At 51.9% G+C, this 27,291-nt stretch overlaps 2 protein-coding genes and 1 non-coding gene across 23 annotated transcripts in view; 2 read left to right on the forward strand and 1 right to left on the reverse strand.

Moving 5' to 3' along the window:
- The window catches only part of LOC101954843 (sodium- and chloride-dependent betaine transporter), a 28,678-nt gene extending 26,897 nt beyond the window's left edge, over nucleotides 1-1,781 (forward strand). For 4 of the 5 annotated variants that reach the window (XM_078015534.1, XM_078015531.1, XM_078015533.1 and 1 more), the window contains 2 exons: nucleotides 10-180; nucleotides 1,308-1,781. In XM_078015534.1, the coding sequence (XP_077871660.1) occupies nucleotides 10-180; nucleotides 1,308-1,451 (315 nt within the window). In that variant the 3' untranslated portion in view covers nucleotides 1,452-1,781. Of the gene's footprint in view, nucleotides 1-9; nucleotides 181-312; nucleotides 444-1,307 lie in introns of all 5 variants that reach the window. The other variant, XR_002484880.3, reaches the window with a different exon arrangement.
- The window catches only part of Iqsec3 (IQ motif and Sec7 domain ArfGEF 3), a 117,080-nt gene continuing 90,423 nt past the window's right edge, over nucleotides 635-27,291 (reverse strand). For 2 of the 17 annotated variants that reach the window (XM_078015517.1, XM_021732133.3), the window contains 8 exons: nucleotides 27,029-27,168; nucleotides 25,313-25,438; nucleotides 22,828-22,927; nucleotides 22,365-22,526; nucleotides 20,033-20,125; nucleotides 18,042-18,091; nucleotides 17,875-17,954; nucleotides 14,521-14,655 (listed from right to left, as the gene is read on the reverse strand). In XM_078015517.1, coding sequence (XP_077871643.1) covers nucleotides 17,880-17,954; nucleotides 18,042-18,091; nucleotides 20,033-20,125; nucleotides 22,365-22,526; nucleotides 22,828-22,927; nucleotides 25,313-25,438; nucleotides 27,029-27,168 — 746 coding nt within the window. In that variant the 3' untranslated portion in view covers nucleotides 14,521-14,655; nucleotides 17,875-17,879. The other 15 variants (XM_078015516.1, XM_005333961.5, XM_078015518.1 and 12 more) reach the window with 13 other exon arrangements.
- Trnaa-ggc (transfer RNA alanine (anticodon GGC)) lies at nucleotides 22,731-22,806 on the forward strand. Its single transcript has one exon. It is a non-coding gene; the product is annotated as a tRNA-Ala (tRNA).

A 27,291-nucleotide genomic window follows, 5' to 3' on the forward strand; every position in this document is an offset into this window, starting at 1 on the left:
TCTTCCCAGGCCACTTTTGTCTTCTCCTTGACCAAGTACACGCCTCTCAAATACAACAATGTCTACGTGTACCCTCCCTGGGGGTACTCCATCGGCTGGTTCCTGGCTTTCTCCTCCATGGCCTGTGTCCCACTCTTCATTGTCATCACCCTCCTGAGAACCCAAGGTTCCTTCAAGAAGGTAGGTTCCGGGCCCAAGAGAGGATGGGCTGGCTGCACACACAGGCTCTGCGCGGGGTGGGGTGGGGGGGCCTGTGGCCTCACAGAATCTCAAAGAGAAGGGCTTTGACCGGTCCAATGGCTTTACTTTCAGAAACCTTCTTGACCTCTGGTAGATCATCAAGGGTAAACTGTAAAGGGTTAAGGGAAGCCAAGTTACAAGAACATAGAGAGACCTAGACACAGAAGCTTAAAGAGCATCGATACCTTGCTCTTGGAAAACTGGTAAGCATGGTTCACTCCACACACAGGCTTCTGACTTCCTTTCATCTTAAGCCTGCTTGGAGACACTGAAAAAGGCTCCCTGTTGGGAGTTTGGGACATGCCTTCCTGGCGGAGGCTATGGCTAATGACCCACAAAGACGTTCCATCTGTCGAAGTCTGTCTGGCCTACAAGTAATAGAAAATCCACCCTATAACAGTTTAAGCAAATAGGTTTATTTGTTCTTTGACATATCAAGGAAATCAATCGGGGGCTGCTAGCATTTGGTTTGGCTGCTTAAAGGGGACATTAGGGACTAGACTCTTCCTTTATTTCTGTGCTTTCATCTTGAACACAATGTCATTTCATCATGCTTATCCCTTCATAGTCACACAAAAGCAGTTATGATTCCAGTCGTTACATCTGCATTCAAAGAGAGAAAAGGGAAGGAGATAGGACCAGTGTCAATAGCAATAGTAATAGTTGTATCACTGATAACAGGAAAAACAATAGATACTTATGAGCACATACCAAGAGTAATAAAAAGAATGGTAGTGATAAATAACAAAAATATGCACTTATTGATCACTAAACAGTGTAGTGTGTTCTACTGTTATCCTCATTTTATAGATGAGGAAACTGAGGCAATCGCGTGAACGAACAGAGGAGTTGAGTGAGCTGCTAGGGGTGTGCAGGTGGTTGGGAGCAGGACCTGCACCGGAAGCCAGGCAGTGCCCTCCTCCTCGCTGTGTTCTCGACTCTTCTCTTGAAACACTCTTTGTCCCTGTATACCCTGCTCTGGGCTGAGCCCAGGCTCACACATGAGGAGCCATCCTTTCCTCCCTCACAAAAGTATGCACTCACCGCCTCTCCTCTCCTCTCCGCAGCGCCTGCGACAGCTCGTCACCCCCGACTCCAGCCTGCCACAGCCCAAGCAGCACCCACATCCTGACGGAGGCACCAACGGGGGCTGCAGGCTCCCCCTCACAAAAGAAGGGCTGATTGCTGGGGAGAAGGAGACCCCCTTGTAGGAAGTGTCCACCCTCTGCCCTGAGGGAACAGCCCTCTCCTCTGACCCCTGCCGCAGTCCTGCTGAGAACCTCAGAGGGAACCCTGGGCACCTGCACCCGGAGGCCACCCACTGTCCTCCTGGCAGTGCTCCACGTGGCTGTATCTGTCATCTACTTCTGACCCAACCCGCTGACTTCACGGATGAGGAGACTGAAGACCAGAGGCAAAGTGACTTTCAAGTTCGTTTGGCTTCTTAGAGCCAGAGTCATGACTCAGACCTGGTGTCCGTGTGCTCAGGCCCGTGTCCCTCCCTCCATGCCTTAATTAACAACCACGTGTGGACCACCTTCGCCACCTGCTGGTGTTCTTTGCCTTGCTCCATATCTGCCCAGTCACACTGTCTTGGGGTGGGAGGGAGGAAGGGAGATCTCTTCATTGGAGGGGTGGGGTGGGGCTCTCCCCAGACTGCGTCCTGCCTGGGATCCCCTTGGCCAGCCCATACCCACTGACAGATTTTCTTTCTGGGCATTTTGCTGCTTTCCACGTTCTCTGCCCTGGGGGTGCCATGGGTCTCCCTGAGACAGGGGTATGTGAGGGGCCTCTTGTTTGCTCCCACACAGTTCCTTCCCTTCCTCACCCCTTTCCCTGCTCTCCCCACAACCCTACCAAGCCACACCTGCTCCTTCCCTGGCGGGAGGCTTCCAGGAGGAGGAGGGCAGGGTGTGGATAAGTTGGTGTCCTTGTGTTCAGAAAGGAAAGGAGGAGAGAGAGTGGGATGGGACACTTCAGGATAGTGTCCTGGGGCACAGGAGGCCACCCTGGGGGAAACAGTGTGCAGACAGATGTCACCCAGAGCCACTGTTCAGTGGCCAGAATAATCATCTATAGTCTGGCCAGGGAGAGTTCCATCCCTGAGCCCCCAGCCATCCCCAGAGTGTCTCCCACTCTCCACCCAGGCTTGTGAGGGCTTTTCCATTCAAGAGGGTGAGTCCATTGGTATAGTGGGCACACTAGATGCCCCAGCTTCTGGAAGCTCCCATCTGCATTCCTCTGGACTGCTCTGTACACCTGTACTTGCCCTTATTAGACCAGGTAGTGGGGAAAGAAAGAGGTCCAAGAGAAAGGGGTACAGAAAGGCTCTCCATAGCTGAGTCCAGGGTCCATGTGAAAACCAACTGTGGAGCTGGCATGGTGCTCTCTATTGCCGCCTAGTGGCCCAGGAGAGCAGGGTTGCATCCCGCCTGTGCCCACATTCCCAGCCCTATTTTGTATTTTATTTAGGGACAGGTTCTCACTGAGTTGCTTAGCATCTTACTGTTGCTGAGGCTGGCTTTGAACTCACAATCCTCCTGCTTCAGGGTACTGAGCCGGTGGGATTACAGGCATACGCCATTGTGGCCGGCTAACAACTTTACTCTTTCAAGCAGCCAGAGCGCTGGTACACGGGTGTGTGTGTGCGTGCGTGCGTGCTTGCGTGCGTGCGTGGTGCGTGTGTGTGTGTGTGTGTGTGTGTGTGTGTATACATGTGTGCATAAGGACCAGCTGTGGGTTGTGATTTGGGGTCTCTTTTCATCTCATCTCCTAGGGCTGTTTGAGTCTGTCAGCTGTGGTTTATTTGGCCTAGTGTACATTTAGAAAAAAAATTTTTTTTTAGAAAAAAAATATATATATTGGTTGTAGATGGACACAGTACATTCACCTTATTTATTTTTATGTGGTGCTGAGACTCAAACCCAGTGCCTCACACATGGTGCTAGGCAAGCGCTCTACCACTGAACTACAGTCCCATTTTTCTATGTTTTTAAGCAAATGCCTTAGTCACTCTCTGGTTTGCCACAGGCTCCACCACCCCCTGCCATTCTTGACATTTTCACACATTCATGTTTGAGTGGATCTGAATTCCTAACCTGGGTGGAACTTTGGGCAGTGGAGGAAGCTAGACCCTGGCTTGAGCAGGAGGAGAAAAGCAGAGGGCAGTGGCCGCAGGAGGCTCAGGAGTGGTGGTCCTGGATGTCTGGTATGTAGACTCTGTAGATCCTCCGATGTTGATCATCTACCCTGGAAAGAGTCCCTTTCCTGCCCACTCTTCCCTTTCCCAGAGAAGGCTGGTGGCCAACTTTAATTTCAAAGGTAGATAGGAAGTATCAGACCACAGCAGCTCCCATATGGCGGAGTGGACTCAGAGTGGAGCATCCATGTGGACACTCATGTAACCCACCCAATAAAGAGGTTCATGAGGAGGGAATTGAGGCCTCCTGGCAATGGCCATCACCAACTTGTGGACCAGTTGAACGGACTACTGTGAAAGTGGATCCTCCAGTCCCAGGCAAGCCTTCGGGTGACTGTAGCTGGCTGACATAGGGCCTGAGATCTCATGAGAAGCCCTGTGCTACAAACATCCAGCCAGGAGGGCCCCCGTCCATAGTGAAGGATCAGAAATGTGTACTGTGGTTTTAAGCCACAATGTTTTGGACTCATTGGTTAAGCAGCAGTCAATAACTAACATTGTCCTTGGCTTCCAGGGTACAAGAGGCTACCACTTTGAGGGGCAGGCATGGCCCCTTATCCGAGGGTCTCTGAGCACATTGGGAAGAGGAATGACTCCCCATGCTCTTCTGGTCCCCAAGTCTTTTGCCCTTCTCCTTATCTCTGTCTCCTCTGGCCCCTCCAGAGCCCTCTCCTGAACCCCACTTATCCTCTTCTCCTTGCTCAGAGGCAGGTGAGATCTGGTTGCCTCTGTCCCTGCTGCCCTCTATCCTCACATGCCCTGTTCCCTGGTGACCGAGCCTATGTGACTTCCCTCTGGGTTGGTTGCTCGGTGAAGTAACCAGAGTTGATTGGATCTGACGGGGTTGAAATGCATATTAACTACCCCTGGGTACAGAGAGGCCCAGGAAGGACTCGTGGGCTGGGGGAAGATAGAGGGAGCCAACAAGAACCAAGCCTGGTAAGGGTGCAGGGTGGAGGGGGCTGGTGCCCTGGGCCCTGGTACTCTGCACTCCAGCTCTCTCTGCTTCCAGGCTGTCCACCAGCAGGGTCAGGTCACTTATCTGGTGTGAAGAGCCTGTCTGACAGGTGAGGGAGGTGAGCATCCTCAGAAATTGAAGAGCCCATTCCCTGCCCAGCCTGGGTCTTTCCATAGGGTTCATGTCCAACCCCACTGCTAAAATGAGAATCCCACCAAGAATTCTGACGCAGTCCCATGCTGAGGCTTTCTCTGCCCACACCCATGTCACCAACTGAAGGCAGCTGTGGGCAGAATCAAAGGGCCTGGCTCTGAGGACAACTCCATATTCCACATCAGCAACACCCTAACCAGTAGTGGGAAATTCCCTCGCAACAAGTCACCAACCCCTCCAGACTAAGCAGAGGTGTCCTGCACTATGCCTGGCCGGAGCTGGTCCTCAACAAGAGTTGCTGACATCTGGGTATATTGTGAAGAGAGGGATTCCAGGAGGAGACCAGGGACAAGGTCAGGAGCCACCAGACAGACTGGTGGGGCAGCCAGCTGTCAGGATACCTGGGTTCCCTATCTGTCTATAGCCTCTTCCTCTGCATTAATTCTAATATATATATATATATATATATATATATATATATATATATATATATTCTTTCAGGCTTTTTAATAGGTAATCAGACTGTCTGGAAATAATGACATTGTGTTTCTCCAATCACTATTCCTTATTCTTTTTCTTGTCTCCCTTTACCTGGTAACTAGAAGTGGTGACAGAGGCTTCCCTGTCTCCCTCCTAGTTTTGACAGCAATCCTGACATTCCATTATGTAGTGTGATTGTAGACACTGTTTATTGGGCTATGAGGTTTTCTTCTCTTCCAAGTTTGCTTTCTTATCTTTAAATCAATAATAAGTGTTGAACTTTATGGATTGCTTTTTTAGCATCTATGAGTTGATCAGATTATTTTTCTTCTTTAATCTATTAATGTAGTGAATTGTAGGAGCAAATTTTTAAAATATTTCAAACTATCTTTTCCTTCCTGGGGAGAACCCATCTTGGTCATGGTCTATCATGTTTTTGCCTTTCAACGCCAGGTTCTGTTTAATACTTTGTGTAGAATGTTTGTATTTTAGCCAGATTGGCTCTCATCTTCCTTTCCCATATTGTACTTGTCTGCATTTGTCTTTGTCTTTAAGATCACACGATGGCCAGGCCTGGTGGAACACACCTGTAATCTCAGTGACTTGGGAGGCTGAGGCAGGAGGATTGAGAGTTCAAAGCCAGCCTCAGCAACTTAGCAAGGCCCTATCTCTAAATAAAATAGAAAAAAAAGGCTGGGGTTGTGGCTCAGTGATTAAGCGCCCTGGGGTTCAACCCTTGGTATCAAAAAAAAAAAAAGAAAAAAAAATCATACTCTGCTCATGAAATGGAGCCTAGGGATGTTCTTTTTCTTTCTTCCTTGCTTTCTTTTTATTTTCTGAAAAAAGTATGAGATTGGAGCGGCCTGTTCTTTGAATGTTTGGTAGACTGCAGTAAAAATCATGAGGCTAGTGATGTGAGGGGTATTTTTTTTTTTTTGAGGGTGGTAGATGGACTTTTATCTACATATTGAAATTTCTTTAATGGTCATACATCTCAAATTTTCTTGATGGAGTACTGGTAAGATATCTTTCTAGATATCTTATATTTCTAGGATAGTGTTAATCTTGGGAAGGTTTTCAGACGTCTCATCGTAAGACTTACGGTTTATCTGCAGTTTATTTTAGTATTCTCCTTACAATAAACTCCCTGTGGTGTTTGCCGTTGTGTCCTCCTTGGAGGTCCTCAATCTACTTATTCCTGCTGACTTTCCCATCAGTCTTCTCAGAGGTTTATCACTTTCATTCATCGTTACACAGAACTAACTTTTGACTTGTTAGTCTTTTCTGTTGTATATGTATTTCCTATGTCATGAATTTTTGGGGGGTCGGGGTGGGGGAATTAAACCCAGGGCTGATTTACCACTGAGCCACATCCCTAGCCCTTTTAATTTTTTCTTTTGAGATAAGATCTTGCTAAGATGCTTAGTGCCTGGCATGCTAAATCGCTGGTCCTGGCCTTGAACTTGTGATTCTACTACCTCAGCCTCCTGAGCTGCTGGGATGACAGGTGAACACCACTGCACCTGGCTGCTTTTGTCTTTATTATTTCCTTATTTCTACTTTCTTTGGGCCCGTACTGTGTTTTGTTGTTTTTGGAACTTCTTAAGCTAAATAGTCATATCTGTAAGAAGATCACTAACCTAGTTAGTTGCACTAACTTACCTGTGAGTCTGCTCACAGGCCTGCTGGGGATTCTGCAACTCCCTGTGAAGGTAGACGGTGTCTCTCCGCACTGCCTTCTACTCCCCAACGGTGGGTAGTGGGAGGCCCACCTGTCTTGGATGAAAATGGAATGGGGGCTTTTGGAGAAGGAGATCAAGCCAGGTCTCTTAGGAAGTTGGAATGAAGATATGATCTTCTGGGTATCCTGACTTTTCTGTGACTAGCTCCCGGCTTTCCCAGAGCCAGGCTTGAGATCAGTCAGTCCTTAGGGTCATGGGAGCAGGAAGCCCTGAGGTGCTCGGGGTTGGCTAGTGGGGTTAGACTGCCTGGTTCCTTTGGGAACAAAGCACACAGACCTGCAGGGGGAATGGGAAAGAGAGAGTTCCCATCCCTCCTCCCCATCCTCTGAACTCCAGTTCTTGTTTCTTCCAGCCTTATCCAGAATGGAATTTTCCTGCTAGGACCAGTTCTGGACCTGCCCCCCTCTCTATTCCTGTTTCTTCTTTTAATCTTCCTGCCCCCAAGCTAGGGCTTGGGGCCTATCTCTGAGTCCCTGGGAAGAGAAGGGTGCAGAAAAGAACTCAGCCCTTGGCCCTTGTGGCTTTGGGGCTCTGGCTGAGCCCCACCTTCTCCTGGAGGAAGCACCTCCCTGTTCTCTGAAGGGTCTCCCTGGAGGGAGGGAAGAATGGAGCTCTCTCCTAAAGCAGCTAAATGCACCTCGGGGTGGATTGCCCTCAGGATGCCTTTCTTCCCAGTTCTCCTGGTTTATGCCTGTGACCCTGGCAGTCCCATGGCTTGCCCTGTAGGTAGAGGAAAAGACTTCATGGGAGGTGAGTGGATAAGTGAGGGGACCCAGTGGACAAGATATTTGGTTGTCAGTTATGTGAAGTCCTCAAGAGAGCAATCCTAGGCATCTAAGTGGCTTTTGTTCCATTGGTAGAACAAAAGCAGAGCTGTTTTCCATGAGGAATCTGAGAGCAGTGACAGGGAAGAAACCCTGAGACTTCCTTCCTTCAAGATGCCTCCGTTGGAAAGGATATCATGGGCCGCCTGGCAATTTTATTGCATCCTGGTGTCAACAACATCCTAGTGATGGATGGTGGCTCCGGAAAGCAGTGATCAGTTAGCCACATCTGTAAGGACTGGGAGAGGAGGGTAGATATGCCAAGGCACACGGCCAGGTTGATGCTGTGCCAGCCCTGCTGTTAATCTGGCTTCCGATTTGTGGGGTTTGTGCTGAGGTGTGAGAGGCTGTCAGTTGCAAGACTGACTGGCAATAAGCCACAGAATCCATCCCATTATAACTTAAAACCCAAGTCTTCGTGGATTGGGGTCCCAGGGGAGGAGGTGGACAGTAGACTGTTGTTATGGTCTAAATATGAGGTGCCCCCCCCCCCCCCCCGAAAAACCTCATGTGATAGATCATGCAGGAACATTCAGAGGTGAAATGATTATGAGAGCTGTACCCTAATTAGTGGATTAATTCATTTGATGGGTTAATAATTTGAAAGGAGTACTGGGTGATAATTGTAGGCAGGTGGGGTGTGGGAGGTGGTGTGCCCTCAGAGATTATATTTTGCCCCTGACTCCTGTGTGCTCCCCAAGCCCCCCTCTCTCTCCTTGCTGGCTCGCATGAGAAGAGAAGCTTTCTTCTACCATGCCTTTTCACTATGATGTTCTGCCTGATTCAGGCCCAGAACAATGAGGTTGGCCAACCATGCACTGAGACCTCTGAAACCATGAGCCCCCAATACACTTTTCTTCCTCCAAGTTGTTCTTACCAGTCATTTTGGTCACAGTGATGGAATGCTAACTAACATCACTGCCAGCTGGCTAAGCTAACCGCCAAGCCCTGGAATGGACTCCTTCTTCATCAGGAGAATCACCTAAGTGTACTTGTTGGGACAGCAGGTGCCCCATGTTGGGGTGGCTGGGCCTCACTGTTGCTGGTGTCTGCTTCCTGGGTCTACTGTGATGGCCTGGGTCCTCTAGCACCGTTGCCTGTGCACCCAGCCTTAGTGCTGCCCCCACCCCTACCTCTAGGAGCCACCCGACCACCTGTCCCCACACCACTTCTTTCCCTGCTCTATGCTTCTGGTAACTACCTGACCTGGATAGAATATTTAGAAGACCAATTTGATGATTTCCTCAGTGAAGGTGGTTTTTCAGTCCATTTGTACACTTAAGTATGATTTTTTTTTTCTTTCATGCAAGTAAATTTATATATCAGGTTATGGTCCTTGGGCAGATGGTCTTGGTTTCCGTCTCATGAAGATATGTTCATTCTCGTCTGTAGAGGTGGCCTTGAACATGTTCACTGGTCCTCAGACCTGACTCTGACTGGAGAATTCCCTCCTTGGAGAGCCCTGGGAAGTTTCATTCTAATACAGGCCTTCCCCATGACCCCTACCAGGTCACCAACCTCTACATTGAAATAACGGGTCCATTTCTTGTTTCTTTTGGATGGCACCCCCAGTGTGAACTTGTAAGCAGGAGTTTTGTTTATCCCACTCACTGTGTATGCCCAGACACTTGGAAGGTGGAAGGTGTGTGCTGGCTGGCAGGTGTGCACAAGCTTGTTATTGAATTCACCCTAGTTTCTAGCACTGCCGTCTCGTTTGGCCTGTTGCTCTCAGCCAGAAACCCATAAATCCCGGGACCCCCTTCCTGCAAAAATTCAAAGTCAATGACAGATGAGTGTGAATTTCCACCATCACAAAAAGGATCAGAGCTTTCCATCTCAATGGCAGATGGATCCAGAGGGATTTGGAGGGTTTTGTTAGAATAGGATGGTGTCCATTCTCACTGGAGGGATAGGAATTCCTCCTAGATGACTTCAGGGGCCAGAAAGTTGGACCAGTGTAGCCCGCCTGCATCTGAACAGTGGGGTTCTTTTGGCTGCAGGCCCTCTCCCAGGGCTGGCCTGAGCTAGGTCCCCTCCAGGGTATTCTCCAGGGGTCAGTCCTCAGCTTCCTGGGTCATAGAATTCCCAGGATAGGACAGGTCCTAGCTGGCTTCTGCTTCTTCTGGAATTTCCTATTTCCTGGGAAAAGTGTAAGGTCATGTCCCCTTTTACAGGGGACAGTGGGACCACTAGGTTTGTCTAGATTTCTGGGCATTCAGAGTTCTGGTCCCCAGGAGAGCTGGGAGCCTGCTTGCAGGTACCTCTCCTTCCTCAGTGAGGTCCTCTGGTGACTCAGCAAGGCTCTTTCTTCTGTCCCCAGTTAGGAGAAAACAGGACCTCACCGTGGAGCAAAGAGCAGAGCTGGGCTGAGCACTGCACGTGGCTCTGACTCAGTCAAGCCCTTGTGTCTCTCAGGAGCCCACGTTTCAGAGTCCCCTCACCCTGTGTTATAGCCATGGGCTATTGTCTTATCCTTCTCAGAATCTTGGCATCTCTGGCAGCTCCCAGCAGGAGACCTGGCAGGCACGTGATAGGGCTCAGGAAATGTTTGCCAAATTGCTCTCTGTGGCTCCAATTACATTCCCCAACAATGCTCCCCCCAATCTTTCCACTGGAACCTGTTGCCCCTCCATTTCAGGAACAGTATACCCCAGGGGCTTGTCAAACCAGACCCTGTCATTAGGTTTTACACTTGGGTAACTGAAAATCACCTGAGGTTAATGATCCAATCTGCTCAGTGGGATGGGCTCCCTTGACCCTTGATCAAGGAGGCTGGGAGGGTCCTAGCCTCCACCCCCTCACTGCCTCGGTGCACACTGATTGTTGTGATACTTCTTCCCTCTGCAGCTGCCTCCAGTCTCCATTGTAACCTGGTCTCTTAACTGGCTCTGTGTGTGTGTGTGTGTGTGTGTGTGTGTGTGTGTGTGGTGATAGCAGCGGTGGAAGAGGCAGATCTGGACCCACAGGCAATCTCCTGGCCCTGCTCCCCAGCTCTGCCCTAGTGCACCCCCATTAGATGACCAGTCCTTACCTTCCCCATCCAGGACTTCCCAACAATGTCACATAAATACTTAATCCTGGAATGGCTGCCACGGTGAAGGAGAGAAGCCTGACACCCCCAGCCGCCCCAAGAAGGCAGTGGAGAGCAAGAGTCCATTGGGTGGAGGGACCCATCCCACTGACAAGATATGATCATTAACCTCAGGTGATTTTTCACCTGACATCAACTCCCAGAGGCTGAAACCCGATGGCAGGGTCTGGTCTGGCCAGCCCCGTTTCCTGAATGAAAGGGCAACAGGTTCAGGTGAAAGATTGGGGAAACATCAAGGGCACCGGTACATCCTCTGACCCGACCCTAACCAGGAAGATGCTCTGATTTGAGGTGGGTCCTCCCTCTGTGAAAACAAATGAAACAACAGACACCGTTGGCTCAAGTGACATATTTCAATATAATCTCTAAAACTCTATGAATTGAACAGATAAAATACCTCTGGGCTATTTTGTTACAAAATATTTGCCATTTGGATTAGTTGCTGGGTGCAGCCACCCTGACTTTTCCTAGAGAGGTGTCTCTCCAGTGGGGTGAACGGTGTACGCGGGGAGGAGGGGCACAGCGAGAAGGGACACACAGCTGAACACAGGGACAGACGGATGGATGGTTGTCAGGGAGGCCTACTGGGCACAAGAGACATCCTGGCAGGCTCTGGGGGACAAGTGGGTGAGGGATCAAAGGCCCAGGGCCGAAAAGTGTGTGCGGGAGCAAGACATCTCTGTGAACAGACAGACAGACAGGCAGGCTTCTGGGACAAGCTGCTGGGGCCGGGCCTGTTTCAGGCCTGAAGGTGGGACTTGGCCAAAAGCTGGTGGGAAAGCTAGTTTCATCCCCCACTCTCAATTCTGGAGTTGAGGCCAGGTGGATAAATTGGGAGAGGGTACCAAGTCCCCTAAAGTAAGGCCTAGAGAGTTGATGAAGTGGGGCCATCTTGGGGTGATGGGGTCTGGGGGCTCAGTCAGCACTCCACTGCCCTCTTGGGAGAGCAGGAGGGCCCAAGGGCATCTCTGCCAGGCCCTCTGAGAGGACTGAACCACTGTCATGGGGAGGGACAGGAGGCTTCTCCTAGGTCTCTGTGGAAAAGGACAGAGAAAGGTCCCAGACTTAGCCTGCTGGCTGAGTGGGGAGGGAAGTTAGAGACATTGGGAATTCTGACTTCCCCTGACGGTGAGGAGGCCCAGCTGTCTCCTGCCCTAGGTGACCAGGGGGTCAGAGTCCCTCCCTGCTCAGAACTGCTGGGTGCCCAGGACCCCATGCTGATCTGCTGCCTTTGCAGATGGAGTACACACATGTGCCAACCCAAAGACCCCTGCCGTGGAAAGTCAGGCCTTTAGGGGGCAGTGTTACTGTGCCCATCAACAGGAAGGGAGGGCACTTTTTCAGCTTGAAGCATGATGTGAGCAAGAGACCTTGGTCCAGATGATGGGGACCAAGTTGTCTGGGCTGTGCCCCTTCCTCGACAGCCCTTGGCATCCACGGTTCCTACCCCACAAATATATCTACCTGCGCTCATAGCTCATTCTTTTATAGCTCATACCCTGCCTCCTATTCATAATTTTCACCTTCATTCAAGATTTATCCATTTCCATACTGCAACTCTACTTCCTCCCCAGGCCCTGACACCTCTGAGCCAAGGGCGATAAGGTGTCTGACCTGTGCACCCCATCTGTCCGTCTGTCAGCTGCTCCATTCCCCAGGCTTTGACTGGAACATTCCTGTTACAGAAAAGACCCTGCAGGGGGCCAAGGCAGCCAGGACAGGGAGGAGCAGATGGGCTGGGAGCCCCCAGGGGAGCCAGCAAATTGGCTGCAAGTTATGAGTTATGGAAATTGGGCCGACAAAGACAGAAATAAACTCACCGGGTGACATCATAATGACGTCTGGGTGACCACACATGTACATAAGAAACTAGGTCATCTGGCCTCTCCGAGAGCCAGGAATTATGTGTGCCTCCTACCTGGCCCAGAGTACTGCAGGTTGGGGTGTGCAGTAGGGGCTGGGAGAAGCCAATTCAATTCAGACTTGGGCAATATTCACTGTATCTTTCTGGGTGCTTTAAAAACAGGCTCTGAGTGGGAGATGGGGTGGGGGAATCTTAATGAAGGAGCGACAGTGGACTAGAGACGGGCCTGGCTTGAGATAGACACTTCCTGGAAGGGTCATGACTCGGGAGGACGGCACTGCCCCGTGGTCTTGGAGGATGGGCTGCCTTTCATCTGACTGGGCAGAGGACACTTCCCTGGGCTCCATGTGGCCACCTGAGGTTAGCTCTGATTCTGCTCTGCCCTGGGAAGTCAGTGAGCTCTGCTTGGCTCCTTTGCAATTTCTTCTTCTTCTTCTTCTTTTTTTTGGTACTAGGTATTGAACCCTGCTCTACCACTGAGCTACAACCCCATTTTTTTTAAATTTTGAGAAAATTCACTAAGTTGCCCAGGCTGGCCTTGAACTTGCATCCTCTTGCCTCAGCCTCCTGGGTTACCAGGATTATAGTCCTTTGCAATTTTGAGAGTCCAGGACTCTTAGCCATCCCTACTGGAAGTGGGTCCATACCTTCCAGAAGGGGGGACTATTTAAAGGCTGGGGGTAGCAGGGGAGATGCAGTGCCTCTGGAGCCCCACTTCTCCTGCCTGCCTCCGCACCCAAGCCTCTCCTGGAGGCCACAGAGTCATGCAAAAAGGAGCCCTGCCTCAGGACCAAGTGGCAGCTCTGCTGGGCAAATCACTGTCTCATCCCCTTGTTTCTGCTTCCACATTGGTTCTCGTGTGTATTTATGTGCCAGGGCCTGTGTGCTCTTGGCATTGACTGGGTAATATTTATGGGCCAGGAGATTGAGAAATGCTTTTAAAAAGTGCATTTGGCAGATATATGATCCAGCAATTCCATGGCCCTGTTGACCTGGCCCAGAGACAGCGCAGTGCTCCCCTTTCCCTTTCTTGAAGCCCTCCTGGAGTCAGGCCAGCTCAGGAAAAGCCCCAGGAAGAGGAGAGGGGGGAAGACATGGTCAGAACAGCCAATGTCTTGGAGGAACCATGGAGAAGCCCCCTGAGACTGCCAGGCTTGGGGGACAGGGGCAGCAGAGAAAGTCCCCCTTCTCACATCTCCCACTCACTGGTACCTCCAGGGACCAGGGTCTACTCTCCTCCACTCAGCCACAGATGCCTCTGGTCCTGGGGCTGTGAGGCAGCTGCCTTCTATCCACAGCTCTGCTGCTGGCCACTGGCCACTAAGAGACTTAGAGCCGGCCACCTGTTAGTCCCTCATCTCTGGTCTTCTTCAATTCATGGGCCAACTGGGGAGAGTGGTAGCCACAGGAAGAGGAGGTGTCGCCTCATCTGGCCATGTGGGCCCAGGAGTGTGGGTGGTGTCTCCCCCTCTTGGGGGAGGGGGTGCTCAACTGAGTAAGGGGAGGATGTTTGGACCAAGCAAACCCATATGCCAGGGATTGGGGTTCTTTCCAAAATGACGGTGATCAGTGACCAGGAACACATCGTGCCAGGGTGTGGGGAGCAGCGAAGGACAGCCCAAGTCCCCCCCAGTGGACAGCTCTCCTAGGACAGTAGGGTGCTGGGGGACAGAGTCTACACCAGGCTCCTTGAGCCGCTGGAATAGCGGCGCCGATGCAGCAGGGAGCCCGGTGGGCAGAACTGGTGTGGGTGGTTGTAGGGGGGTGGGGGCGGGGGCAGTGGAGGCTGGTGGATGACCTTGACCTGGGAGCCTGGGCCGCCCAGAGGTGTGGAGCCACAGGAATCAGAAGAGGATGAGGCGTAGCAGGAGAGAGCCTGGCTCAGCAGGGGCTCCATGCGGGCCAAGCAGGGCTTGTCCAGGACAATGACCTTGACAATTTGCTGGCACTGCACCAGGGTGCCTGGGGGCGTGGGTGGTGGTGGCAGCGGTGGGGGCTGCTCTCTCAAGGGGCTAGGCTGCAGGTCTGGCAGCTGCGGTGCTCCCCTCTCGGCCCCCAGCCCGGGGTGGTGCTGGGACGTTTGAAGCCTGTTGTGAATTGACACCTAGTTTAGAAACAGCCAGAGAAGCGTGAAATGTTACAAGACTAATTCCCAGCTGCTAGGACTGGCTACCCTGAGCCTCCCTTTGCCTCCCTCCCTCACTCTCGGCCCTTTCTCTGACCCGCGACCCATCTCTCTACCCAGAGGAGAACTGGTTCTGACTCTGGCTCTTGTGCAGCAGGGACAGAGGAGGTAAGAGACCGTCCACAGGCAACCATAGCACTCCAGGCCTCCGTTTCCTCATCTGTGAGATGGGGTCTGCCTGAATCTGCAGTTGGATTTCATGGACTTGCTGGGAAGCTCTAGGTCAAGGGCTAACTCCTTCCTATGGCCCTCTGTACTGACCAAGCTTGAAAGGTAGGGGTCATGATCTGTATCTGCTCAGGGCCTCGCAGACACTGTGTAGACACTGTCCCGGATGGGGCACGGGGGCAGAGCCTGGTGTTTTGGATTCTTCAATCCCATTTCCTCTCTCCAGCTTCACTGAAGAGGAAGCCTCATGGCTATTGACCTAGAGGTGCCCCAACTTCAGAATGCTGGGGACCCTGAAAGGGGCGTTCTGGGCCAACCATCCTCCTAGACTACTCAAGCCCATGACCCTGAGTTCAAGAGCAACCCAGGCAGCCTAGGGCAGAGTCAGGCCCCACCCTCCTTTCCACCTCAATCTAGGCTTTGCTACAGAAGGGGAGAGGCTCTCCTGTTTATCCCTTGGGTGGAACAGGAGGAGGTGACCTGGATGGTAAGACTACGGAGGTCAGTATGAACTTCCCGGGCCTCATCCCGCTAGCAGGGCAAGGTGGAGAAAATGGGCGGCAAGGGGGGCTAGAATTTTCTGGAAGGAGAAGGATTTAATTCCTTATCTTGTTCCATGCCACACCCAAGCCCCCAACCTATAGATGTGACACATCAGATCCTCTCCAGACATTGGGGCCTTTTGAGCGGGGGTGGGTGGAACCCTTCCCCTCTCTGAGGAGGCTTCTGTCAGCTGTGCCTGGGCACCACCTGGGGCCAGCTGCTCACCGTGCAAAGGAGGACATTGAAGCTGCAGGGAGGGGGACTTATCTCAGGCCTAGACTGGGTGGTCCAATCTCAAACTATCTCTGAGCCCTCACCCAGCATTCCCTAGTTCTGTTTATTGCTAAAGGTATAATTTCAGGGACCCCTTTTCTGGAAACAGGTCCTTCCAATGGGTTGCTTCCCTCTCAAGGCTCCCCACCTGTGCCTTCCCCTCAGGATTCTCAGGCCCCACTGCCACCATCAGCACCTGACAGGCTTTCTCCTTCACCCTCAGCTTCCTACTGCACAGTCCTAGGCTGACTGTCCAGGTCTGAGATCCCCCTAAACAAATGAAGGTGCCTCCAGACACATGGCAGGAGAGGGCACAGCTAGGGGCCACCCTTCCTCTCACGGAGCCTCTGTGGTCCTCGCTTCGGCAGAAGCCACTGCCCGAGGTCATGGGCACCTTCCCCCACCTGCTGGTATTTTGAACTATTCCCCAGGAGATAAGTGGCTTGAGAACAGCCAAGCTAAGCTCAGGGCCCATCTGCCTCCCGGTCCCCACCTTCACAGTGCTCCCTCTCGAGGAGAACACCTGGTCACTTAGCCCAGACCCAGCCTTCCTGGTCCTCCTCCTCGGCTGCTCCCAGGAGGCTGGAAGCTCTTGGCTTCTTCCAGCAGCTCCCTACACCTCCTGCTCTAGTTCTCCTCTGCTGCATGGCAGCCCCCACCCCAATCTGGGTCCTTTGTTTTTGATGGTCAGTAAGTGAAAAGCAGGACGTGACAGCAAAATTCCCTATCACTTTAACCCCCTTCTCACCTCCCTGCTCATGAAAGAAAGAGAAGAGAGAGAGAGGATGGAACATGAGTAGCAGCTCAGAATAGCTCAGAGAAGATGGAGAAGCGCCTGCCAGAGGGCTCGGCCAGGCAATGATGGAGGAGAGGGCAGAGGACGAGAGCTTGGGGTCCAGCCGAGAGGCCATGGGGTAGAGAGGCTGCTCTCTGTGCAGGGGAGCAGAGGCTGGCAGGGCCCTGGAGCTAGCTGAGGTGTAGCAGCCTTGCAGATAGCCACATGGCCCCTAAGGGCAGGCAGGAGGGGAGATAGGGTGTTCAACTGGGGTCTTCCCTGGGCAGCCGGGGCTCAGGCTGGGGCAGGGCTGGCGGAACAAGCCGGTGGGCTGGTAACTGGGCGTGTTTATCTGCAAGGCTGAGAATGGGCAGCTGCAGGAAGATGGGGAGAGGAGGGTGGGGGATGGAATACCCACCCTGGGGGCTGGTCAGCTGCTGGGGCAGGAAGCTCCTCCGAGTAAAGGTGCCTCCTCCAGACACACGTGTGTGGGGGGGTGGGGGCCAAGGGGACAGAGAAGAAACTGATCTCCCCAGGACATCCTGTGGCTTCCCAGGACTTGGGCAGACTCCAGGTGGGGCTCCTCCCTTATTGAGCTGGGTGGGAGCCTCCACTTTGAAGTGGGGGTTGGGAAAGGATCATCTGTATGAGCAGTTAGAGGTCCCCAGGGGCCTGGCAGCAAAGGAGTAAGGTTGGGTCTCACAGGGGTGTGAGGATCCAGTGTGGAGAGCTGGGACCCAGCAACATGCCAGGGCCACTCCATGGTCCCCCACAGGGGAGACACCCTGGGGCTGGCAGGGACCAGAGGCTACTTCCCCAGTCCCTTCCTGGGTGGCTTAGGGAGGGACACCACCCTCTGCCTCCAACACAGCTGGTCTTCATATTCATCAGCTCTCCCCCCAGGAAGACCCCTAAGATGACCCAGCCCAAGTCTGACTCCTTTTTTCCTGTGCACATCACTGTCCCCCGGGGCCAGCTTTCTGGGGGACCAGATGTTCCGAGGAGAAGCTCCTCCTCCTCCTCCTCCCTTGTTTCCACCCTCAATTCTCCATCTTTCCTAGGAAGTATCCAAAAGGGCTGGTCTGCCGGAGAAATGTTCACTTTGGGGATTTAGTGGGTGACTCTCTAGCGGGAACCCAGGCTCCCTCTTACGGGGATGGATGGAGGACACAGCAAACACTGGAGAGCCGTGGAGAGTCTGCTGGGGAAGTAGATACGGGGACAGGATGGGTGGGAGGGACGCGGGGGTGTCATGGGCTTTGTTTCCATGGGGCTGGTCTGGGAGCTCGGCCTTGGAGGGCAATGGGCAAGGAGGGCTGGGCTGGGGAGTGGGCAGAAAGTGCTTGCAGCTTAACTAGGGGCTGGAAGAGTGGCATTACCCAGGCTAGCAGTAACTTTTAATTGTATCTCTTGAAATTGGTAAAATGGTGAGTCGGGCTGGGGAGGCATTGATTAATACCTGAGAAGAGAAACAACAGAGACGGTGAGAAGAAGGACAAGAGGGGCACAGACTCACTCACCTGGACACAACCAGGCCTCCACTTACCTCCCCTGAGCTCTCCACCGGCTTCTCCCCCAGCGCGGCTTCCCTTTTGGCTTTGAATGCAAACAGCATAGGCTCATTCTCTACCAGTCCCGGAGGGAAACCTGGCCCACCCTACTCCTCCCCTCCAGCATCTCTGTTGTTGGCTGTCGAGGGCAGCAATACCGTAAGTGCCATCTTGCCGATGACAGGCTGCACTGTCCAGGTAAGAATCTCCATGCAGCAGGAACTCAGTTCTACCACTCAGTGGCTGTGTGATCTGGGCAAGATGCTGCATATCTCTGGGCCTCCACACACTGGCAGAGGTCTGATGTTGACATTGTGGAGTCTAATTCCCCACAGTCAAAGCCTTTCCAAAATGGACTAGGAAAGCTGGCTGATGGGGTGAGTCCTGGTTTGTGGGTATCATGGTAATCTGCCTCCTTCACCCACAGGCCCCTTGAGGGAGAAGCCTGACTTTGTTTCTATCCCTGTGACTTGGTTGAGTGGTGAGGACTTGATCAGCTGAGGCCTGCACCGTTCAAAACATGGTGCCCCACACGCATCAGAGCCGATAATGGCCTGTAATTACTAGTAAGGCATTCTGCCTAGCCTGGCACAGCAGCAGGGACCCTGCGGACCCCCAGGGACAGCTTGATGACTTTTCTGGCTAAGTCACTGATGGTTTCCACCCACCCCCAGCAGGAGCCCCTCTGATTTCTCAACTCCTGGGGGTGCCAGCTCCCCTTGCCAATGTGCAGCCCTCTGTTTTCCAAAATGCAAGAGGCAGCAGCACCACTGTTTGGGAAAGAGAAACACCTCGCGGCTGAGGCCACCGATGGCCAATTCCCTGGGGATGCGCATCCTGGCCTGACCTGTGCTTGCAGCTCCCAAAAGAGAGGCCAGCGGGGATACAGGCTGTGGGTGAGAAGGGGTGAATCACAGCTGAGGGCCAGCTGTGGGGTTCAGACTGCCCTGCAAAAAACAGTGACCCGCATCCTATGACCTTATAGAAACAAAGGGGCGCCCTAACAGGCTGGGCAGAGAATTATGGATGCACCAGGGCAGGTCCAACCATCCCCAAAGATCACAGTTATAGTAAGAATCTCCGTGCAGCAAAAAAGAGCCCCATGTCTTGCTTGGAAGTGAATCCCAAGTCCTAGCTGGTGTGACCAGTCCCTGTATCTGGAGGGTTTGAGACCACATGGAACCCACTGGAGTTTCTCAGCTCAGGCTGACACCTTACTGTGACCCTGGTCTTCTGGTGCTCCCTGTAGAGCAGCAGATACTCGGTAGGCATTTTTTGAACGTGACACTGAATGACTGGGTTATTGAACGGTTCTGGATGGTTTGCTGGGGTTCTGTTGGGAAGGGTTGTAAGTCTCATGCCATCTCTCCCCATTCCTTTTATTTGGTGCTGGTGTGAGGGAGGTGGTGCTCCCTGAAAATGATGAACAAAGTCGGGGCAGCAGGTAGAAGGAGGGGGCATGGTAGGGGTTGGGAGAAGCAGGTATAGAGAACATGGCAAAAGGACATGTCTGAAGCTTATTCAACTTGGCCAGGAAACAATTCAATTTGAAGGAGTTGAGTTTGAGGCTCATCTGGATCTTGGGGTAGGCTGACTTGGGCTTGGGGCTCATTAGGGAAAGAATAGGGCTCTGCACGGGGCACAGCAAGATTCAAGATCAGACCCAGACCCTCCTGGCCATCCTTCCTTCTTACCCTGCTCCTCCCATCTGGGGCCAGGACTTGATTTCTCCAAAGTGCATTGTGACATTTCTCATGGGCTCCAGAACTCTGGTGCAGTTTGGATAGATGGATAGATTTCTCTCTCACCTTCCTTGTCATTTCCCTACTGAAGCCCATGAGATTAAAGACAGCAACCCTGGAGCTCCACAACAGAAAGAAATGGCCAGAGAAAGGGGCACGTTTCCCACCCAAATCACCCAGGAGCCAGGTGCAAATGCCTCAAGTGTCCATGTGGGCCAGGGACCCGGGGCAGAGCTGAGGCTCACCTGTAGGCGATCCTTGCTTCGACTGTGAGTCCACCTGGGCTCCCCCAGGCTTGAAGGAGAGCGTCTTTGTTCCCTGCTGCTTTTCCAGCTCCCCTGAAGAAGGTAGAGGCCATGAACAGACAGGAACCCTAAATTCTACCCCACAGAGGTGAGCAAGGAAAAGTGGGGAGAGCCGGAAGAGGACTAGGAGAGCCCTACTACATGCTACAGGGAGGGACCTTAGGGTCTGGCATGGCACTCAAGGTCCAGTTAACTCTTCTCTGGGGCCACAGTCTCATCTGTACATCTGGATGGCAAGATCTGCTGAAATGCCCGAGGGGCAGGGGAAGAGGCTAGTCTGAGGAAGGTGAACTACCTGGGCTGGAATCCTGGCTCTGACGCTCCCTAGCTGTGTTACATTAGGCCCATTATCTTAGCTTTCTGTGCCTCTCTGCAGGGAAGACAAAGTCGGTGATATCTAGTCCATCCATGTGTATCTAGAAGAACTGAGCTCACCCCAGCTACTGGGCTTCTGCATGTGCTCAAAGCTCTCTCTCAAGAAGGAGATTCTGCCTACCTGGGCATCTGTAGGGCTTGCACAGCCCGTGTGGCCAGGACATCTATCTTGGCATTCCACTTTAATGCCTCTCCCTGGACTGGAAACTTGTTCCATCTCGTTCTCCCCGTGGTGTTAGAAAACTGCCAGTCACCATCACTGGAGATCCGACAGTCATTATTAAATAACTCCTCCAGCTTCTCTGTGCCAGGAGACATAACTCAAGTTCCTTTTATTAAAGCTGCTCTCCTGGGTTCCATTTTCTGTCTCTCTGGTTGTCTAGAATCCGGGGACACTGAACTGAAAGCCCCCAAACCAGAATAATCTGTCCCGATTGCCTGAATCACAACATCCATCAATACTTCATATTTTTACTGAACTGAGAATTGTTGGAGAGTTCCAGAGGGCCTTCTGGGCTTTGGAGAAATTAGCATCATAATTACGTACAAGAAGTCTGCAGAAACTGGGTGCGCCGCTTGCTGTCACTTACCTTGAGAACTTGGACACCTTTCTTAAGCTCTATTAGCCTTGGTTTCCTTGTTTTAAAAATGAGATTAATAGACACCCGTGGAAAGTGGTTGTGAAAACTGATAGGCTCTGTCTACAGCCCAGTGCCTGGCATGCAGTGATGCTCAATTCATGGTAGCTGCTACTGGCTTCCATTTTCTCTTTCGCTTTCTGACTTCCTCTCCTGCCTGCCCCATGGCCAGCCTATCATCTCTCCTCCCTTTGTCTTCACCTGAAGACTGAAAAAGGAACCTAAGTCTTTCTCCCTGCTCCCTTGGCCAGCAGGAGGGGATGTTCCCCTCTGGACACAGCAGATCCTGACAATATCAGCTCCTCAGTTGCTTTGGGAAGGGATTTACAGGCTGCCCTACAGCTGATGGGAAAAAAAGATGTCTCTTCCAGCAACTGCTAGTGCTGGGAGTGTGCAACGGCTCCCCAGGGCAGTGTGGAAGCCACTTGAGATGTTTTGACCATAAGAGATGTGAAACATCCTTGAGAATGTTCTAGAACAACAGCTAAGGTGGCCTCCTGGGTATCCACTCCAGCCCCTGAAAAGAGTCCGTTTGTGACAGCACAGAACTCAAATGAGCAAACACTGCAGAAAGGAATGTGCATGTATTTAGCCTCACCATGCAGTGACCTAAGCTATATCTGGTGGTTTTTATTTTACTCTGATTTCAATTATTTTCTTAGGAAACTATAAACAGAACGTCTTCTCCCAATCTCAGAGTAGAAAGAACAAGAACCTTGAAACCAGACTTAAAATGCAAATGCCAGTTCCTCCACTTCTCACAGACATGACCTGGACATACTAATTCCTTCTCTGAACCTCATCTCTAAGGTGGGACAAATACATCTGTCTTCAAGGTCACTGCCAGGAATAGCAGAATATAGATAAACTGCCTTGCACCTAGCAGGTGTTCCAAAAATGATGCCCTGTCATATTGACCCCTTGCTCAAAACCCCTCACCTGGTGTAGCTGGGTGGTGGAGTGGTTGCTTAGCGTGTGTGTGTGTGTGTGTGTGTGTGTGTGTGTTTGTGTGTGAAGCCCTGGGTTCCGCTTGTGTGCACGCTCCAGTGTGCCTCATTTAACTGTACAGCCACACCCACATCAGCCCCATTTGTCCAGCAGCCTGTGGGTGGTGCTGGGAGAGGCAAAGGTGGGGAGTGTGGGCGGGTCCAAAGTGGGGCAGGGGCAGAATGGGGCTGCTCCCAAGAGCAAGAGGCATGTCTGTCTATAAGCTGGCCTTGCTGGCCACCTCGGGGAGTCCCAGGCCACCGTATCCTTACACTCTATCCGGATCTGCTCCAGTTCTGTCACCTCAGCGATGGACTCCTTCAGGTCCTCCACGAACTTCTGCATCTCATCAGAGCCCAGGGCACAGAAGTGTAGCATCTGCTTCTTCTCAGAGCCCGAGATGGGGGTCACCAGTGTGATGCCATGAGAGTAATCTGGAAACCAGCCCCAGGACCCCAAGGGTTGTGAGCAACAGCAGCATCAAGGCTAGAGCCAGCCAGATGTGGGGAAGGGATGGAGTCTTTGGGTACTTGCCCCTTCACCTGCCCCCCCCAGCCCTTTTCCCTCTACTTCCCCCACTCCCCCATGTGCCTGTCTCAGGGTCATTCATTCATCCTCAAGACTTATACTCCAGACCTGGGGATATAGCTCAGTTGGTAGAGTGTTTACCTGGCATGCACAAGGCCCTGGGTTCAATCCCCAGCACTACCACCAAAAAAAGAGGGGGGGACTTACACTCGTTCTCAAAGAGGTGGAACTGCATGCCCAGCAGGCCAACTGACTTGCAGAAGGTGTATGTGGAGGAGCTCTTCTTTTTGGGGCACAGTTTGAGAATCTGCCAAGAAAGGAACAGGAAAATTTACTGACTACGGTGGATTCCTGACAACGTGCATATGCACACACACATGCATCAAAACCCAGGGACACTTGTGAATACATCAATCAACCCACAAACACACACACACACACACACACACACACACACACATACATACACGTGCATGCTTTCAAGATATATTCACACACATATATACATGTACAGATATACATGTGTGCTTTTCACTGATGAAAACCTACCTGTGGCTGTTGCCTCTGCACTTAGAAGCCAGGCCCCATTTCCTGCCCTTGCCTGTAAGCCTTACTGGATCTGGCCACTGTTTACACTGGCTTTATGCAGGAGCCACACTGTTCTCCTTTCTGCAACTTGAAAAGGGGCAGCTCAGGGCCTTTGCACTTGCTGTTCCCTTTCTGTAGTTCCTCCTGCAGCTTTCTGTGTGGCTGGAATACCCTCATTACTTAGGTCTTGACTCAAATGCTACTTCTTTAGAGATACCTTCCTGGATCATCCTATGTAAAACATAAACCAAAAGCAAACCAAAGGCCTCTCCCTTGACCTCCTGTCACCCTGTTTTATTGTCTTTGTAGCACCTTACTGCCATCTGATATTCTTGTACATTTATTTGCTTAATTGTTTTCTCTCTCCCTCTCCTACTAAAATGAAAGCTTAGCCAGCCAGTTGCTCAGTATGTAAGTATTTTATTAGCACCTCCTCTGAACTGGGCTCTGGGAATACAGGTGTTATGGTTTGGACGTAAGGTATCCCCCAAAAGCTAACAAGTGAAACAATGTAAGAAGGTTTGGAGGAGAGATGATTGAGTTGTGAGAGTCTTAACCCAATCAGTGAATTAACTGCCTGGTGGGGATTAGCCAAGTGGTAACTGAAGGAGGGTAGGATGTGGCTGGAGGAGGTGGGCATTGGCGGCGCAGCTTTGGGTATATATTTTATATTTAGGAGTAGAGCTTCCCTCTCTGCTTCCTGATCAGGTGAGCTCTTCCCTCTGCCACACTCTTCTCCCATGAGGTTCTGTCCCATGAGGTTCACTCTGAGGAATGGAGCCGGCTGTCTGTGGACTGAGCCCTCTGAAACCATGAGCCCACAAATAAACTTCTCCTCCCCTAAAATTGTTCTGGTCAGATCTTTTATTCACAGCAATGAAAAAGCTGACTAAAACAACAGGAGGGCACAAGACAGTGCCCCTGCCCTCAAGATGTGATGCTGGAGGAAGACAGTCAAGATGTAATTCAATCAATCCATAAAGCCTAGTGACGAAAGGGGTAAATAAGGTAACTTCAGAAAATGGTGTTTTGAAGAAAATGAAATAGGATAAGGAACAAAAAGTGACCGGGCAGTCTGCCTTGCTTGGTGGGCAGGAGGGTCTACCTGGGGAGGAGGTATTTGAACTGAGATGGCATAAGAGAGGGCGACCACCACACCAAGGTCCAGTGGAAGTGAAGGAGCAGCCAGAAGACAGTCCTGGTTGGTGGGAGCAGCCCCTGGGGCCAGAGCTCTGGAGCAGCCCCAGGAGTGTGTAGGAGATGCAATCCAAAGACCTGGGCCCTTCCCTGACCCGAGGAGGCCGTTTGGAGCCCAGGTGGGACCTGATGTGCACTCTAAAAAGATGGCATGAGAGCTCTGTGGAAGGAGGCCTTTGTGGTGGGGTGCTGGTGGGCAGTGAATGTCCCCTAAGGGAGGCGCTCAGGGTGGGACTGACTGGCGGCAGTGGAGGAGTGAGAGGGGATGCCACGAGGCTCTGAATAGAGAGGATGGGGGCGGTACCACAGGAAGATATGTCTTGTTGAAAACCTGCTCACCCCTGTTTCCCGGCACTTAGAACATGCCTGGCACATAGTTGACACTGATGAAAGATTTGGTGACTGCATACTTGTTTTCAAAAAGCAAAGAACCCCTCAGTGTGTGTATGTATGTGTATGTGAGCAGGATGCTGTGCACCCCACCCCCCCCACCCCACAGCTCTCCCCAGACCCAGGCGTAGCACATGCTCCAAGTGGGCCCTCGGTTCCTGCCCGGCCTGGAGACGTGAAGCGCATTGCTGTGCTCCCCTGTCCCAGGTTTTTTGTAACATAGAAAGGCAGATGGTTTGGGGTCTAGTTCACTGCCACCTGGGAGTGTAACCACGAACAGATCATTTAATGTCTCTCTGCTTCCACTTACAGTCGGAAGGGTCACATTCTCCTGAGCTACCTCACACCACGATGTGTAAATGCCAGGAAAACAGTGACTCAGGCACGGTGTGCAGAGCATTCTGTCTGCGAGCTCTGGGCGCCCCCCTCCACTTCAGAGTCCCAGTGCAGACTGAGCCGGGAGGGGGGCCTGGGGCAGCTTCAGCCCCGCCCCGCCCGGCCAGTGCTCTCTGCTCACCACCAGCAGGTCGTTGAAGAGGAACACCTCTCTCTGATGCGCCGCCTGCTTCTGCAGCTTGTTCACATCGGTCACCTCGAAGAGCCGGCTGCAGCAGACGAGGCGGCGGTGTGGCATCGACAGCACCTGGAACCCAGGCGTCAACTGAGCCTACCCCGCACCACCTCTTCCCTACCCCGCACCCACCTCTTCCCTACCCCGCACCCACCTCTTCCCTACCCCGCACCCGGCCCCAGCCGACTCAGGAAGAGGGGATGCCCCTCTGCCATTATAGCAGGGCCTGCTCTTGACCCTTAAACCTCTTCTCTCCTCATCTGGGGCCTATTCCCTTCGTCGCACATCTTGGGGAGCAAAGCCAGAGGAGAAGGGGTTCATGATGCTAGAGGGAGTGAGGAGATTAAGGAGTGGGGAAAAGAACTCCAAAAGAGCCCTCAATTGTTGGCATCCAGCCACTGTCAACATTTTCCATTCTGTGACCTTAAGGGCACCCCCACATTCCAGGCTGCAGCTTATATGTATGACTCCTCCATCTCTTTCTCTACTGCACACCCAAATGCAGGTGTGCAAGAGTGAGGAGATTACAAGGACACACAAACCTTCTCTAGTGGGTAAGAGAAACAAACCATTTACAAACCAGACAGAGGCCTAAGACCTCAGCCGCCAAGGCGCTAAAGCAGACTGGGAGGGGGAGTCTAACAGCCCTGGAGGGGGCCCCCAAGTTCTCCAGCCTGCTCCCCAAGCCAGCCATTCAGTCAGGAGGGACTGGAACCTGCTCTTCCTCCTTTATATTCATGGTATAAAGCACTTCTGTGCCCATGTGAGTAGTGCTGTAATCTACCCAGGATGCTCACTTGAAAAATCGTTGCACAAACTCACATTAGCTAAGTTATGGAACCAACTCAGGTGCCTGTCAATAATTGAATGAATTAAGAAAACGTGGCATACATACACAATGGAGTTTTACTCAGCCATAAAGAATGAAATTACGGCATTTGCCAGTACTTGGATAGAACTGGAGGACATCATGCTAAGAAATAAGCCAAACTCAGAAAAATCAAGGGTTGAATGTTTTATATGTGGAAGCTAGAGCAAAATAAGGGGAAAAATGGGAGCGAGGAGAGTCCGATACCAGAAGAATAGAGGGAAGACCAGTGGAGTAGGAGGAGGAGGTTGAGGGGGGAGGGGAGGAATGGGAAGGAGAAGGAAATGTGGAATGTATTTGACAAAATTATGCTGTGTGCATGTATAAATAGACCACAGTGAATTAAAAAAAATCATTACACACTTGGATCACATTGCCTGTGACACAGGTTACAATGAAGGGGCACCTCCATGGTTTGAGGCACTAGTCTATAGCCCATTTCCAGGAATTCCTGGTATCCATGCCATCCTGGAAAGAGATTCTAAAATTCTCCCTCTGGCCATTCAGATATTTCAGCCTTATATTACAGGGCAGTCCTTCTTAACATCTCACCGTAGTCTGTCCTGCTGTGGCAGCTGGTGGCAAGAGGCAATGTGGATATTATGCAAGGGAAAGATCAAGGTGCAGCACCCGACACACAGTGAATGGATAACAGAAAAGTGTTTTTAAAAGGTAAGGAGGAGAGAGGGAGGAGATGTTAGGAAGAAGGAAAGGAAAGGAGATGTGAGATAGGGGTGGCTTGGTAGCCATGGGAGAGGAAACTAAGTCCTGCATGCTCCGTGGTGGACACTTACTGTCTTCATGCCCACAATGGACTTCTCCACCTTGGTGACATACGTGACATGATCCTCATTGGACTTGAGCTCCTTCTGCTGAATCCTCTCGTAGATGCCTACTACCAGCTCCCTGGGGATGTCAGCACCGTCATCCACACCTGCCAACAGGGAGGGGGGAGCAGGAGGAGAAGAGGGGGACGGTGGGGGTCAGCGCCCTGGACCATGGGGACAAAACCTTACCAGACAAGCTCAGGGAGGGTGGCCCTGCTCTTGTCAGGCCC

The sequence above is a fragment of the Ictidomys tridecemlineatus genome, chromosome 6 (assembly GCF_052094955.1).
Source record: "Ictidomys tridecemlineatus isolate mIctTri1 chromosome 6, mIctTri1.hap1, whole genome shotgun sequence".
Classification (NCBI taxonomy): Eukaryota; Metazoa; Chordata; class Mammalia; order Rodentia; family Sciuridae; genus Ictidomys; species Ictidomys tridecemlineatus.